Raw genomic sequence first — 16,528 nt, 5'->3', positions numbered from 1 at the left:
ACAATACCAAGAACTATTCTCGATGTGAGTAAGACTTAATTCTGTGAACCACAATAGATGAATTTACTTTCAATTTTATATTCATTCCAGGCATTCAATATATTTTCAGGTCGATCATGATCCATTACAACGACGAGCAGCGGCATTGAAGAACTCGTTTCCTCGTAACGAACGTCCACTTTTTATTTTACATGCGTAATTATATATTTAATGACGACATTATTATGAATATAAATAAAATAATTATCATATAGAATTTCATTGAATAATAATAAAAAACTGAAAAACCAGCATAGTTATTACAACCAAAACATTGATAGATTCAAACATGAATGCGTTGTTGCTTCAAGGCAGATTTTGGTTGTTTCAAACTAAACTATTTGGTTGAATCAAACAAAATTTTGCTTTGTTTTCGTAGCTGTCAAAATAAAACAACCATAATCATGGTTATTTCAAACAAATATTTGTTAAACCTAATGCTACGTTTAGACAAGGCAAGTGAATTGAGCAAGTCGCTTGAATCCAACGCGAACTGAACGTGTAAACACCTTAATTCAATTCACTTGAATGAAAAGAAAGTTGAACATGTTCAACTTTTGGCAAGTCAATTGAATTCAACTGAGTTGTTCAATTCACTTGCCCTGTCAAAACGTAGCATAACTAAATAAGCTGAGAAATAGCAACCTACAATTTTAGTTTGTTTCAACCAACGTTCACAGTTGATTCAAAGTGAATCATTGTTTGGGCCGAATTCAACCTAAACTTTTGGTTGAAGCAAACTGAAATTTGTTTGTGTTTACCAAATATTTTTCTCCGTGTACCTAAGTGGTTGCTAACAAACCGACTCAAAGCAATTTTTCACGCAGATTTATTGCGTTTATCAGTTGAAGAAATGCATGAATCTTGCGTAACATAAATAAAGTCGGCTTGATACACTTTTTCAAATAAGCATTGATTACCCGTTACCCTATATTAATATAATTCATTGTACGCTTAATTCTGAAAGTAGCTGCACATAACAACGCAAAACATAGTGTAGTGTTGTGTGGATGTTTGACTGGATTTTCTGTGTAAAATAAATTTCGGATAAAATCAAAATTAAGCAAATTTTTACTTGTATCGACCATTCACATTATAATCAAAAAATGTTTCCTCGAAACATATCATTTTCACCATCAAGTAATAAAATTATTTCCCCTGATACAGCCTTTCCATTAATTATCTATCTTCCAGCAACAGTTTCGATATTTACTACTGACTCTTTTTGGTTTCGGGTTCGCCTCCAGCGGCCGTCACCGCCGCCGATTCCGTTCCATTAGCAGCTGATCCGTTAGTTATTTCCTGTTGTTGGCTTTTGTCCTTGACTGGAAACGGACATACACCACCTTTGCACTGGAACGGAAATTCGCTGCCGTCCTTGATCACGTTACCGTCCTTGTCTTTTTTCTCCCATGGATTCCAGAACCGAAGCACGTACGGTTGCACGAACCGATGCCACAGGAACAGCAAAACCGGAATGATAAAGCACGGGACGCAGACCATCGTTGTGAGATTTTTTTTTCTTCTGCGAATAATTAAATTTATACTCGATGATAAAAATGTTAGCAAGGTAGTAGAAACTTCCTTGTTATGAATGTGATGTGAGAAGTATTGAACATGACAATCACAGAATGTCAAATAATATCGAATCGAGCGGTGTTCATGAGTCTTAAATTCATGACAAAATTCATTCAATCATTCATTCGACAGTGAAAACGAAAGAAGATGATTCCCCAGAAAACTGCAATCTACTGTACATGTAAATATGTATATATAAATAATTCTATCCGTTTTGGATATTGAATTCCATCATTCGGGGTGTATTGGGTAAAACAAATTTATGTTCTTATCTGTAATCTAATTTTGTTTTGTTTCGAACTTTTTCTAAATTTCCCGTATGACTCTTATAGACGAATCCAAGTAAAAATAAGAAGAAGACACACGACGGTGTTAACTTTGACAGATCCTACAGCACAGCATAGGGAGATCATTTTAAAATGCTTATAATAAATTCTAGACAAAACGTAATTAAAATCTGATTGATGTATGATACGGAAAAAGTTTCGAACTGTATGATAGATATATTTTTAGAAAATATTAAAAAAAATTGAGATAAGCTTCCAGATATGTAATTCAGAACTTTTCCGTACCGTACATCAATCAGATTTTAATTACAATTTGTCTAGAATTTATTATAAGCATTTTAAAATGATCTCCCTATGCTGCGCTGTAGGATCTGTCAAAGTTAACACCGTCGTGTGTCTTCTTCTTATTTTTACTTGGATTCGTCTATACCAACAAAAAAACACACGTGGATGGTCGACAGGGTACCCGTGTCCCCATAAATTGATATTTTCATAACTTCAACAATTTTCAACCGCAATTAATTGCATATTATTCGGCAACTCGGCCGTACGAAAACCATTTTTTTTGTTAAATATCTTGACTGTGCATATGCACAGCATATGTTTCGAAATGGACAAATTGATATGAAATTTGCGAAAAAGAATCCACGTGTCTTGGAGGGACTCGAACCCTCAACCTCCTACTCTCTAGATAGGCGTGATAACCCCTACACAACAAGACCACTTAAAGGTCACGTTTGCGGAAAAGCCATCAGAATCCAAGCATTGACGAATACATAGACCGAAATGTCCGGTACAAAGCCATCAGAAAATCGGGCACCATGTCTTCTTCATTTTGAAGAAAATACCCCTCGTGGGTGACGAATTACATTACATAAATATTTTACGAGCACTGAGTTACCCCTCTCAACGTTTTGACAGTTTGTCTGTTTGTTTTTCTCCCTCACTTTGCGTCGTCGTTTCCGTCGTTTCGGTTTTGAATTTTTGCTTATTTTTACGATATCCAAACACATCTTCATAAAATCGAAGACCACTTTATCAAGGATAATGTGGTCTTCGCGTATACGGTTGTGGCCATGGCGTCAAATTTGGTGTTAATATTCAGGAAGCAATAGTTTAATTTGCAGATGAAAGGTAAATGGAAATGCTTTGGAAATAATAATTTCGATAATCATTTATCTCGTTTATCTCCCCACAGACTCGAATAGAAACGTCTCCGCAAAGCAACCTGTAAACCACCGTTCAAACTCCGTCGATTGTATCTCATCATTTTCTTGCGATCCTACGTATGTGTTCATCGCCAGCTTCAACCTATAGTATTCCGGTTAAGAACCGATGGTTTAAACATCAGTCGGATATTTAGGATCGCTACCGGTAAATTATGGGATAATTTCTGGAAGTCTGCCCACATATGAAACACCTCCGCATAATCTCCCGCCATCAAACGCCTATACACGACCTGGGAAGACCGCTAGCAGTTGAGCATGCGTAGCGTTCGTACTGGCCTTCTAAAGAGCAACAATTATATCCCATACTTTTCTCCGACGACGCACCATACGATTGTTCCGGAAATGATCATCGCTAGCGTAGAAACAAGGCCAACGATTCTAATATAAAAAAAACAAGTAAGTTTATGATGAATGTTTATTCCATTTTATGTTGATTATGAGCAATGCGCTTAAATAATAATTAAATATAACGTTTGAGCTGAGGAAGCGCAATTTTAATTGTACCTAAGGGTGCGGCCAGAGTAGTGCGAAGCGAAGCATCCATACGATTTGACAGCTCCTTATTATTGATTATTATTCCTTTGCGTGCAGTTTTCGCGCGGCGTCGCGTAGACGCGTCTACTCTGGCAGGCACCTAACTCACATAAAGTACCCAACATTGAAAAAACGGAAAAACATTAAATAATTCATTGTCATATTTATAATCATTATGAGAAAACGTGTATAAAGAATCACGCAATTAGCACACATATTAAATAAGTAAATATATCAAATCATAGTTTTTTCTTGATTCCAGACGTTCATTGATCATCGGAGAATTGAAGATAAGTATATATAGGTACAAATCCTCCTGGGTTTACAGTGGAATTGGTTTTTAAATTTGAACTATTTATTACAGATAAAACCTCGGATACAACTTCCCTTTCTCTCACGGTCGGAGGCGAAGTCGAGGATTGGCCGTGTGGAATAGTGCAATGCGCTGTATTGTAATCCAAAGGATCGGTCTGTTGCTGGTTCTTTTGAAGCTTTTGGAACAGAGGAATCCAGCGAATCAGTTGCTAAACGATCAAAATTAGGTAAGGTATGATTAATTTATGGTAAATCCCTTCATTCTTGCTATAGGAATTATTCTCCGTTCATAGATGTGCTCCGTAAACAAAGATCATTTCTGCAGGAGAAGATGCCGCTATCGCAGGATTCGTCGTTACGAGACGGTGGTCCGTGCAGGTCCTTGCAGCAGGAGTGGCACCCACTGTTGGCAGTCCAGTTTTTTTTTATTTCGGAAGAATGCATCTGACGCCAACTCCTTGGGTAGAACTAATTGCAAATTATTGATTGCGGTGTTGTGCGGTCACTGAACGGTAAGTTAAATATAATGTATTCTGTCGACAACCGAAATAGTCAACTATCGAAGTGCGATTTTGTCATAAACCATAAGTTCAACCTCGGTTCAACCTTCCTTCGGTATTGACGCGCTGTCGGGATTATGATTAACATATGGGTTTCCAGTGGTGGACCATTTCGGTTTGGACTGAATATAATAGTTTGCTAACCATAATAGTATACGGTGTATAATTTTTGTCTCGTATTTCATTTGCAGGATGTTTGATGAAGGTATTTTGAGAAACAGCACGTCGAGTGGAAATTCGTGGAGTGTTTTAGACCTTATGCAGCAAAAAAGTGTTCACTGCCTTCCGCAGCAAACACTAGAGATCACTGAAGGTGCTTCCATGTCGCTACTCGATGACAAAACGGTGTGGCAAGATTTTTGAATGCCGAGGAAGCCGTAGCCGACATTCTGGACAATGCTACGGTGTTGGGTGGCTTTGGACTGTGTGGCGTTCCGGAGAACCTGGTCGGAGCTTGCGCTAAAAAAGGAGTCAAATATTTGACGGTGATGTCGGACAATGCCATAGTATTGAAAATCTCGGTCTGGATCTGTTTTTACAGTAAGCGAATAATTAAACGCATGATCGCGTCGTTTTTTTGATGAGAATGCTGAATTCGAACGCCAGTTCGGAAAAGGCGAGTTGGAGTCTACGTGTCGGTGGTGCTGGTATGCCTTCTTCACAGTCACCGCTGCGCTTATGAAACCCTGGTGCATGAGGGTGGTGCACAGATCAAGTACGGTAAAAACGGAACCGTCGAAATTGCAAGTCAGCCGACGCAGATGCTCAATGGAAAACCGTACATCATGGAAGTAGCCATCATTGGGGCTCTGATCAAGGCTCATATCGCCGAAAAGTATGGAAATTTAATATTCAACAAATCGATTTGTAATTTCAACCCGATTATGTTGGCCTTGGCTGCACCAGTGGGGGACCAATTGAGGGCAGCCCGGAATGCAGACGCCGCTGATGCCAGTGCCACCATTTGGGCACAATAACAAATCATCAACGATAAATGAAGCTGCGTACAGTTTCAAAATCAGCAACGGTATTCGCATGAGCCAGCTATGTCGGACCGGAAGGTGTCGGATACCAAGTGACGTACGAGGCTCTCCAACACATTAATCCCTCGAGGTAGATCAGCAAATCTGTCGGCTGCGAATAACCACATCAGTTTCGGATGGTAATGGTAAGTAGATACGATCTCGTTCGGGTATTCACATCTCACCTTCAATTTTCTGATTAATCTATTTATAGAGGTACATCATAGAACAACATTCATCTACCCTGAAGCCGTAGGTTTGAAGAGATGCAGATCGTAGTTAAAGCCAAGTACCTAGCGAACTTCTATCCAGGTACCCAGTACAGGGAATCCCCAACTAATAAACTTCGGAAGGTTTTTTACGTGAGTGTAGGATTTCGCAAAGGAAGCAAATCAATTTTAACAAGATGTTTAAACTGTAATCAACTAAATTAATCAACCTTTTTTTCTTCTTATGTTACAGAAAAGCCTTAAAATAGATGGCTAAGAGACAAATCTGCAGTATCCGGGGGATATTTTAATTTTCACTTTCCCCTAAGTGGGATTGTTGGTGCGAGATTCATCATCTTCTTATTGGTATTACACCCCCACACTGGGACAAAGCCGCCTCGCAGCATAGTGTTTATTAAGCACTTCCACAGTTATTAAGTGCGAAGTTTTTAAGCCAAGTTACCATTTTTGCATTTGTATATCATGAGGCTAACACGATGATAATTTTATGCCCAGGGAAGTCGAGGCAATTTCAAATCCGAAAAATGCCTAGACCGGCAACGGGAATCGAACCCAGTCACCCACAGCATGGTCTTGCTTTGTAGCGTCTTACCGCACGGCTAAGGAGGGCCCCAAATAGAGAGATTCATAGTGGGTTAATTTTTTCTATTAACATTGTTGGAAATGCACTGTATACCAAGTAATCCCCAACATAAGGTATCGGCAGGTATTTCCGGCTATTGCGCTTCGGCATACCGTCTTTAAGGCCTGAACGTAATGAAACGGAACGGTGAGGGCCCATTCACAAATTACATAACGCTTTAGGGGGTGGGAGGGTGTCTGTCCGAGCGTTACGGCCCATACAAATTTTATAACCCTTCCATACAAAACACGTTACGAGGGGGTGGGTGGGGGTTGAAAATGGTCTATTTCAGCGTTATGTAATTTGTGAATGAACCCTGACGGTAACGGCAAGATTTGACATTTAGCCGATATATTCCCTGTCAAATCCTGCCGTTCCCGTAGCCCTTTTGTTCCATTGCGTTCAGGGCTTTGAGCTCAAATACAACATTGTAAATTCTCGAATGAGCACATAGAATTACGGAGGAGTTATAACAAAAGCAATTTTTGTTAATAAACAAGGGTGTGCCGGGAATACCATCCGTATTCCTACACACCCGTTTCAATCACTCAGAGACTGAGTGAAATTGTATTGCCGTCTCTTTTTTTCTCACTGAAAAGTTACTCAATTTTCGTAAAAAGTGGAACTACTCAAAATTTAAGAAAATTGAGTAACTTTTCCGTGGGAAGAAAAGAGACGGCAATACAATTTCACTCAGTCTCTAAGTGATTTGAAACGGGCGTGTACATTGTTTTAAAACGTTCACATTGAGCGACCAACTAGAGTTGATTTGTATGAATTATCCTTTTTTCTGTTTTATTTTTCGAGCGGTGTGCCAAACGGGAGCATTCAGTACTTAATAATTATTTATGCGTATTATTTTTTACAGCTTTCTATTGTCAAAAAGAGATTTAGGTAGTTGGCTAATAGCAATATGGCTATATCAGCGATAGTGAGTCATCATAAATCCGCAATTCCGATCCGATGTAATAGCACGACGACAACGTAATAGCACGACGGCTTTTCACTTGGACAGTTCCGATTGGATTTCCACTGTAGAAAAAACCTAGCGGCACGGTTAGTCGGCGGTCTTCAGAGACTTCAAATCCTAAAAAAGAGCAAAAAAGTTGCTTGGTTGCTTGATGGGTTGATTAGTTGTTTTGTTAATTGCTTGATTGGTAGATTAGTTGGATGGTTGCCTGATTATTGGTTGGTTGCTTGATTTGTTAGTTGGTAGAATGATTGATTGGTTGGTTGGTTGCTGCTTGATTTGTTAGGTAGTAAAACTGTTGAATTGTTGATAGTTGGTTGGTTGCTTGACTGGTTGATTGATTGTTGGTCGGCTGGTTAGTTGATTAGTTGTTTTGTTGGTTGCTTGGATAGCTAATTGGTTGGTTGCTTGATTGATTGATTAGTTGGTTGGTTGGTTGATTATTGGTTGGTTGCTTGATTGGTTGATTAGTTGATTGGTTGATTGGTAGCATGCTTGAATGGATGGTCGTTTGATTGATTAGTTATTTGGTTGATGAGTTGCTGCTTGATTTGTTAGTTTGTAGAATGGTTGGTTGCTTAATTAGTTGATTAGCTGGTTGGTTGCTTGATTGCTTGGTAGATTGGTAGCTTGCTTGAATTGTTGGTTGGTTGATTGGTTGGTTGCTTGATTGGTTAGTCGGCTGGTTAGTTGATTAGTTGTTTTGTTGGTTGCTTGGTTGATTGGTTAATAAGTTGATTGGTAGCTCGTTAGATCATATGTTGTTTTGTTGGTTGCTTGATTGGTTGATTAGTTGGTTGGTTGAATGATTGCTTGGTTGACTGGTAGCTTGCTTGAATGGTTGGTTGCTTGATTGTTTGGTGGATTGGTAGCTTGCTTGAATGGTTGGTTATTTGATTGATTGCTGCTTGATTTGTTAGTTGGTAGAATGGTTGATTGGTTGGTTGATTGCTTGCTTGATTGGTTGGTCGGCTGGTTAGTTGACATGTTTTTTTGTTGGTTGCTTGGTGGTTGATTAGTTGGTTGGTAGCTTACTTGATTGGTTGGTTGCTGCTTGATTTGTTAGTTGGAAGTATGGTTGATTGATTGGTTACTTCATTGTTGGTTGGTTGGTTGACCGGTTGATTGGTTGGTTGCTTGTTGGTTAGTAGGCTGGTTAGTTGATTAGTTGTTTTGTTGATTGCTTGGTTGATTGATTAATAAGTTGATTGCTAGGTTGCTTGATTATTTGGTTATTTGGCTGATGGGTTGGATTAGATTGCTGGATTAGCCAATCAAGCAACCAATCAACTAAATAACCAACCAAGCAACCAACAAACAATGAAGCAACCAGCCAACTATCAAGGAACCAACTAATCAACAGTTCTACCAACTAACAAATCAAGCAACAACCGACCAATCAACCAATCAAGAAACCAAAAAAACAACTAATCAACCAATCAGCCGACCAATCATTCAATCAAACGGTAAAGCAACCCATCAACCAAATAACCAACCAATCAAGCTACCAACCAACTAATCCAGCAATCAGCCATTCAAGCAAGCTACCAATCAATCAAGCAACGAATCAACTAATCAACCAACCAAGCAACCATTGAAGCAACCAACAAAACAACATATCAACTAACCAGCCGACCAGCCAATCAACCAGTCAAGCAACCAATCAACCAAATTACCAACCAATCAATAAATCAACCAACAATGAAGCAACCAACCAATCAACCATTCTACCAACTAACAAATCAAGCAGCAACCAACCAACCCATCAACCAAATAACTAACCAATCAAACAATCAACAAAACAACTAATCAACTAACCAGCCTACTAACCAACAAGCAACCAACCAATCAACCAGTCAAGCAACCAACCAACAATCAAGCAACCAACAATTCAAGCAAGCTACCAATCAACCAAGCAATCAAGCAACCAACCAGCCAATCAACCAATCAAGCAACCAACCAATAACCAATCAAACAACCAATCAACTAAATAACCAACCAATCCAGCAATCATCTTATTAACCAATCAACCAAGCAGCCAACAAAACAACTAATCAACTAACCAGCCTACTAACCAATCAATCAACCTGTCAAGCAACCAACCAATCAACCATACTACCAAATAACAAATCAAGCTGCAATCAACCAAATAATCAACCAAGCAATCAAGCAACCAACCAACCAAACAAGCAAGCAACCAACCAATCAAGCAACTAACCAACTAATTAATCAATCAACTAAACAACTTATCAATTAACGAGACGACCAACCAATCAAGCAACCAATCAACTAAATAACCACAACCAATCAACCAAATAAGTAACCAACCATCAATCAATCAACTAATCCAGCAACCAACCAATCAAGCAAGCTACCAATCAACCAACTAAGTAATCAATCAATCAACCAACAAGCTAATCAATCAAATAAGCAACCAACCAATTAACCATTCAAGCAACCAACAAAACAACTAACAAGCCGACCAACCAATCAATCAATCAGTCAAGCAACCAATCAACCAAATAACCTACCAATCAATCAATTAAGCAACTAATCAACCAATTAAGCAAATAACCATTCAACCAACTAACAAATCAAGCAAGCAACCAACCAACCAGTCAACCAATCAAGCAACCGAATAACCAACCAATCAATCAACTAACAAATCAAGCAACCAACAAGCTAATCAACCAAATAAGCAACCAACCAATCAACCATTCAAGCAACCAACAAAACAATTAATAAACTAGCCAGCCTTTCAAACCATTCAATCAACCAGTAAAGCAAACAATCAACCAATTAAGCAACCAACCAACTAATCCAGCAATCAGCCATTCAGGCAAGCTACTAACTAAGCAATCTAGCAACCAACCAACTAATCATCAACCAAGCAACCATTAAAGCAACCAACAAAACAACATATGAACTAACCAGCCGACCAACCATTCAATCAACCAGTCAAGCCAGGCCTATGCTAAAAGCTCATGTTTAGCGTAGCCAACACCAACACCAACGCCGAGCAACGGTCAAATCTAAAAAAGCTTAACATCATAAAACATCCAAATTCAGCTTTCTTCAATATGAACTTTAATCGGGAATATTCATTAAATATGACTAATGAGTTTAATTGATTCAAAACTTATCTACATGATCAATTTTGATTTTACTTATATGGAGAACAACAATTTGTCTTTTATTTCACCGTGAAAAGCTTGAGCAGAATTTAAAAATAAATCCTAATCAAGCAACCAACCATTCAAGCAAGGTACCAATCAACTTATTAACTAATCAACCAAGCAACCAACAAAACAAATAATCAACTAACCAGCCGACTAACCAATCAATCAGCCTGTCAAGCAACCAACCAATCAACCATGCCATACTACCAACTAACAAATCAAGCAGCAGCCAACCAAATAATCAACCAAACAATCAAGTAACCAACCAGTCAAACAAGCTATCAATCTACCAAGCAATCAAGCAACCAACCAACTAATCAACCAATCAAGCAACCAACCAACTAATTAACTAAGCAATCAACAAAACAATTTATCAACTAACCAGCCGACCAACTAATCAACCAATCAACTAAGTAACCACAACCAATCAATCAACCAGTAAACCAACCAGTCAACCACTCAAGCAACCAGCCATTCAACCATTCAAGCAAGCTACCATACCAATCAATCAACCAAGCAACTTAGCTGAGTCGATTGATGTGTAACAATATGGATCTTCGGGCCTCTCAACAAAAGTTCGTTTTGAAGTGATCTTAAAATAGGTATGTATTCGTAATCATTACGGTAATTTATTACATACTAGCAGACCCGACAAACTTCGTTTCGCCTAAAATTAGTTCTCGAGTTATGCAGAAATTTCGGTTTCATTTGTATGGGAGCCCCCCTTTCCAAAGGAGGGAGGGGTCTCGAACCATCTTAAGAACCTTCCCTGACCCCAAAAACCTCTGCATATAAATTTTTACGCCGATCGGTTCAGTACTTTCGGAGTCTATAAGGTTCAGACAGACAGAAATTCGTTTTTATGTATATAGATTACGGTAGTGTGGGCAGCAATGCGAGTCACCAAGTCATGCAAATGTATCTCCGTAAATATAATCAATGAAAAATGAAAAATTGAGCGCATCTGGCGAATATTGTTTTCATTAGCTGTTTCACTAATTTTCTGCTCTCGACGAGTTTCCGAATTTGGCGAGACAATATTCCCATTTTGCTTCTTTGGAGGATCTGAGCGCCGGCGTTCTCATAATCTTCTGCATCGGTAGTCGTAGTAAAGCAAATGTTGCATTCATAAACCCCTTTATTGGTTCCAACACAAGGCCGTCGGAGTATGCCACCTTATTTTTAGGTTTGCGACGATCAACAGCTGCTTCCGGTTTCTATTTATTATCGAATGACTAGGTAAAACCGTAACTGCTTTCAGATATTGAACTGAAATTCCGTTCTTTGCAAACCACGAAACTTTGGTAATCAATACCTTCTTCTTCTTATTGGCATTACATCCCACACTGGGACAGAGCCGCCTCGTAGCTTAGTGTTCATTAAGCACTTCCACAGTTATTAGTGAGCTAGCTACCAATCAACCAAGCAATCAATGAACCAACCAACTTATCAACCAATCAAAGAATCAATCAATTCACCATTCAAGCAATCAATAAAACTACTAATCAACTTCACAAGCAACCAAATAAGCAACTAACCTATCGAGCAACCAACCATTCAAGCCCACTTCCAATCACTCAAGCAACCAATTAACCAATCAAGCAACTAATCAATCAACCAACCCATCAATTAAGCAACCATCCAATCAATCAAGCAACAAACCAATCAACCAACCAATCTATCATTTAGGCAAGCTACCAAAGAACTAACCAACCAATAAACCAATTAGGCAACCAACCTACCAAGCAACTACCAATCAAGTAACCAACCATTCAGCCAACTAACAAATCAAGCAGGGGCCCTCCTTAGCCGTGCGGTAGGAGGCGCGGCTACAAAGCAAGATCATGCTGAGGGTGGCTGGGTTCAATTCCCGGTGCCAGTCTAGGCAATTTTCGGATTGGGAATTGTCTCGACTTCCCTGGGCATAAAAGTATTATCGTGTTAGCCTCATTATATACGAATGTGAAAATGGTAACCTGGCTTAGAAACCTCACAGTTAATAACTGTGGATGTGCTTAATGAACACTAAGCTGCGAGGCGGCTCTGCCCCAGTGTGGGGATGTAATGCCAATAAGAAGAAGAACAAATTAAAGCAACAATCAATCGAGCAACCAATTAATCAATCAACTTTATAAGTAAAGAATGAAGTTACCAACTAAACAATCGAGCAACCAATCATTCAAGCCCACTTCCAATCAATTAAGCAAACAATTAACCAATCAAGCAACTAATCAATCTACCAACCCCCCAACTAAGCAACCAACAAATCAATCAAATAACAAACCAATCAAGCAATTAATCATTTAAGCAAGATACCAGTGAACTAACCAACAAATAAACCAATCAAGCAACCAACCATTCAAGCAAGTTACCAATCAAGCAACCAATCAATAAAGTAACCAATTATCCAATCAAGCAACTAATTAACCAGCAAATCAACCAAACAACAAACGAATCAAGTAACCAACTAATCAATCAAACAAACAATCATTCTAACCCACTTCCCATTAATCATGCAACCATTAACCAATCTACCAATCAACCATTCAAGCAAGCTACCAATCAAGCAATTAAACATTTAACCAACTAACAAATCAACTAATCAATCAATCAACCAACCAACTAATCAACCAATCAAGCAACTAAAAAACAAATAATCAACTAACCAGCAGACCAAAAAATCAAGCAACCAATAAATCAACTATTTAAGCAAGCTACCAATTAACTAACCAACCAATAAAACAATTAGGCATTCAAGCGAGCTACCAACCAACCATTCAACCAACTAACAAATCAACCTACCAACCACTCAATTATTCAACCATTCAAGCAAGCTACCAATCAACCAACCAACCATTCAAACAACCTACCAATCCACCAGCCTGTCAATCAACCAATGAAACAACAAACTAATCAAACAACCTACTAATGAATCAAGTAACCCAATCAACTTTTCAAGCAACCAACATAAAAACCATTCAAGCAACCAACAAAACAATCAATCAACCATTCAAGCAAGATACCAATAAACTAAATTAGGCAACCATCCTATTAAACAACCATCCTATCAAGCATCTTACCAATCAACAAAGCAACCAATCATTCAACCATTCAAGCAAGCTACCAATCAATTAAAAATAAATCAAGCAACAAATTAACCTATCAAGCAACTAACCAACCAATTAGGCAACCAACCAATCAAACAACTAACCAATCAAGCAACTAACCAACCAATTTGGCAACCAATCAATCAAAAAACTAACCAATCAAGCAAACAATCATTCAAGACCACTTCCAATCAATCAAGCAATCATTAACCAATCAAGCAACTAACGAATCAAACAAGCTATCAATCAACCAACTAACTTATCAAGCAAATAATCATTTCACCAACTAACAAATCAATCAATCAACCAACCAATTAACCAATCAACCATTCAAGCAACCAACAAAACAACTAATCAACTAACAAGCCGACCAACCAAATAACCCACTAATTAAGCAACCAAATAATCAAGCAGCCAACCCATTAATTAACTAACAAATCAAGCAACCAACCAGTCAACCAATCAAGGAACTCACCATTCTATCATTCAAGCAAGCTACGATCAATCAAGCAACCAACCAACTAATAAAGCAATCAAGCAACTTAGTAATCAATTAGGCAACAAACCAATCAATTAATTTATCGAGCTGAGTCGATTGATGTATTATGTGGATTTCCGGATATCCTATAAAAAGTTCTTTTTTAAGTGACCCTAAGATATGTGTTCGTAATAATTAAGGGCCCTCCTTAGCCGTGCGGTAAGACTCGCAGCTACAAAGCAAGACCATGCTGAGGGTGGCTGGGTTCGACTTCCGATGCCGGTCCAAATATGTTATATTGTACGGGAAAACTTTCACAAATATGACCTGAACCTCCAAGCGGTCACTCCGCGACAAAATGGATTACGATCATCGTCGCCTTCTAGCAGATGTGTGTGTTTTTCTACCGAATTTGATTTGTAAAACATCTTCGTTAATAATTGTATACTTTTTCCGCCTCTTGGTTGATTATTTCAAAGAAAATCCGAATACAGTAAAACGGTCCAGGTAAATCTGAGTAGACGAGCGTGATCGGGGGAGCGATCCAAGCCGGAGGCAGCGTTACAAAAAATGTTTCTTCCTAGCAATAGTCTGAATGTGTGTTCTATTCTTACCCATCAAAAACAACAAAGAGAATGACACAATTCCGCAAAAGTAAAGGTTCTCAACAAATCGGAGATCCACTTTTGCGTACAATCCACCTACACCATACACACAGCCGCTTCCGATGTCGTTGCTGGTGGGGGCAGGGTTCTCCGCCGATTGGCGTTCGTGATACTCCTGGAAGCAGGGCGCAATGCACAAGTTCGTCTGGCACTCGGGACAGTGGTACTTGGTTTTCCGTCGCAGTATCCTCCTTGTGTTCCAGCAGAAATTGCAACCCAGCGCGGGACCCTCCCGTACCACCGGACAGTGGCTAGACCGTTGGCTGTCCAGGCCGGGTATTTCCTTCGATCGGCTGCTCATCTGTATGAGAAGATAGATCAATTCACTGTAAATATTGGCATTTAAGTACAAAACAAACTAAATTAATGATTTCGTGTGTGTTACTTCTACGTGAAGTTAAACGATTTACAATGATATGGAAATGCTAATATCATCTTCCAAACTTGGACGTACATGTTCATGATAGCATTAGAGGCGAAAGTATAGAATTGATAGTTCCGTTAGGATCCTAACGGAACTATCAATTCTATACTTTCGCCTCTAATGCTATCATGAACATGTACGTCCAAGTTTGGAAGATGATATTAGCATTTCCATATCATTACAAAACAAAGGTAAATTTTGATTCAGGGAATGTTAACACTTACCAAAGGAGATGAAGCAGACTGCGACAATTCGTCGCCTTTTATGCGAATTGAACTCAGGTCGGCAAGTAGCACTGCGGCGGTGGAGCTGGTGGTGCTGGTCGTGGCGTGGTGATCGTTGTGATAGGAGCACTAGCACCTCCGGTGCGTGTACCGGCAACCTCACTTCCCGATAAATGGTGCTGGTGCTGCTGTTGGAGCGATTCCATATCGGAAACGAGAACAACCGTTGGACGCGATGTGCGATCGGTTTTCAGATGAAAACAAAAATGAAAATGACAATTGTGCACGTCAGTTTGACAACAGTTGTCATTTTCATTTTTGTTTTCATGGTTCGAATTGAGGGGCTTCTCAATGGTCGAGTGATTATAATAATTGTAATCCGTCACTCCCCAGGGGTATATAGTGGTGCCCGGAAAAATGGCCACCCCTCCGTCTATGTATTCGTCAATGATCCAAGTACCAACCTCCACCGCGGTTAGCCCTTTTTTTGCAAATTGAATATCTTTCGGATGCTTGATTTGCCCAATCTCCACATGTGCTTTACTGTTGTATATCCACATTGTTTATTAAACGAGAGGATCGCACTCCATGCCCCCCAGTAACGGACTGGGCGGGACGGTATAGAATGCGAATTCAATCGCACTCTGCTGTGCCAAAGGCTTTTCCGCAAACGTGACCTTTCAGTGGTCTTGTTGTGTAGGGGTTATCACGCCTATCTAGAGCGTAGGAGGTTGAGGGTTCTGTAGTATTCAGAGTAAGCGGCTAATGATTTTAGTTTGTATAAGTGATTCTAGACTATGAATTGATTCTGCTATTGCGGATAGTACATTAAACATAAGCAATCAAATATACCAATCGTGAAACCACATATTTCGCGTGCCCCAATTTACCGTACAATGTGGCAAGTTTTACATTAGACTTGATTCGAACTCTCAATTTTGCATATGCACTAATATTGACCTCTATCGTGAAAGAATCTGTGCATGATTGAGTATTTGAGAGTATGGAGAGCAACATATTGAATTTTCTGACGAACTTTGCTTCATTTAAGCGTGTGCCAAGGAA

General features: G+C 39.2%; 2 protein-coding genes and 1 long non-coding RNA gene across 4 annotated transcripts; 1 reads left to right on the top strand and 2 right to left on the bottom strand.

Annotated features, from left to right (window-relative positions):
- Positions 1-1,107: 1,107 nt before the first annotated feature.
- LOC134215301 (UPF0729 protein AAEL015238) lies at positions 1,108-1,658 on the bottom strand. The gene has a single exon (XM_062694522.1). It carries the CDS (start codon positions 1,540-1,542, stop codon positions 1,252-1,254), a length of 291 nt encoding a protein of 96 aa, XP_062550506.1. The 5' UTR covers positions 1,543-1,658; the 3' UTR covers positions 1,108-1,251.
- A 2,240-nt stretch (positions 1,659-3,898) lies between these two features.
- LOC134207678 (uncharacterized) lies at positions 3,899-6,479 on the top strand. The gene is made up of 6 exons (XR_009978404.1): positions 3,899-3,971; positions 4,032-4,209; positions 4,276-4,494; positions 4,734-5,710; positions 5,779-5,926; positions 6,027-6,479. It is a non-coding gene; the product is annotated as an uncharacterized LOC134207678 (long non-coding RNA).
- Positions 6,480-7,088: 609 nt separating this feature from the next.
- Positions 7,089-15,709, bottom strand: LOC134207676 (uncharacterized). 2 transcript variants are annotated; one of them, XM_062683468.1, is made up of 3 exons: positions 15,464-15,709; positions 14,765-15,141; positions 7,089-7,503 (listed from the first exon to the last, which is right to left on the bottom strand). In XM_062683468.1, the coding sequence occupies exons 2-3, from the start codon at positions 15,114-15,116 to the stop codon at positions 7,334-7,336; spliced, it is 522 nt and encodes a 173-aa protein (XP_062539452.1). In that variant the 5' UTR covers positions 15,117-15,141; positions 15,464-15,709; the 3' UTR covers positions 7,089-7,333. The 2 variants fall into 2 exon arrangements, with proteins under 2 accessions (XP_062539452.1, XP_062539451.1); XM_062683467.1 differs by having other exon boundaries at positions 14,765-15,116.
- Positions 15,710-16,528: the final 819 nt, after the last annotated feature.

The sequence above is a fragment of the Armigeres subalbatus genome, chromosome 1 (assembly GCF_024139115.2).
Source record: "Armigeres subalbatus isolate Guangzhou_Male chromosome 1, GZ_Asu_2, whole genome shotgun sequence".
Lineage (NCBI taxonomy): Eukaryota > Metazoa > Arthropoda > Insecta > Diptera > Culicidae > Armigeres > Armigeres subalbatus.
The sequence above is the reverse complement of the archived record's forward strand: the minus strand, read 5'-3'. Positions and strand labels throughout refer to the sequence as shown.

Bases quoted from the DNA above. Each gene is read 5' to 3' on its own strand.
- LOC134215301 (XM_062694522.1), bottom strand. From the start codon at position 1,542: ATGGTCTGCGTCCCGTGCTTTATCATTCCGGTTTTGCTGTTCCTGTGG.
- LOC134207676 (XM_062683468.1), bottom strand. From the start codon at position 15,116: ATGAGCAGCCGATCGAAGGAAATACCCGGCCTGGACAGCCAACGGTCT. The intron at 7,504-14,764 runs GTAAGAATAGAA...GCTCTTTTTTAG, and splicing joins CTCTTTGTTGTTTTTGATGG to GATTTGAAGTCTCTGAAGAC.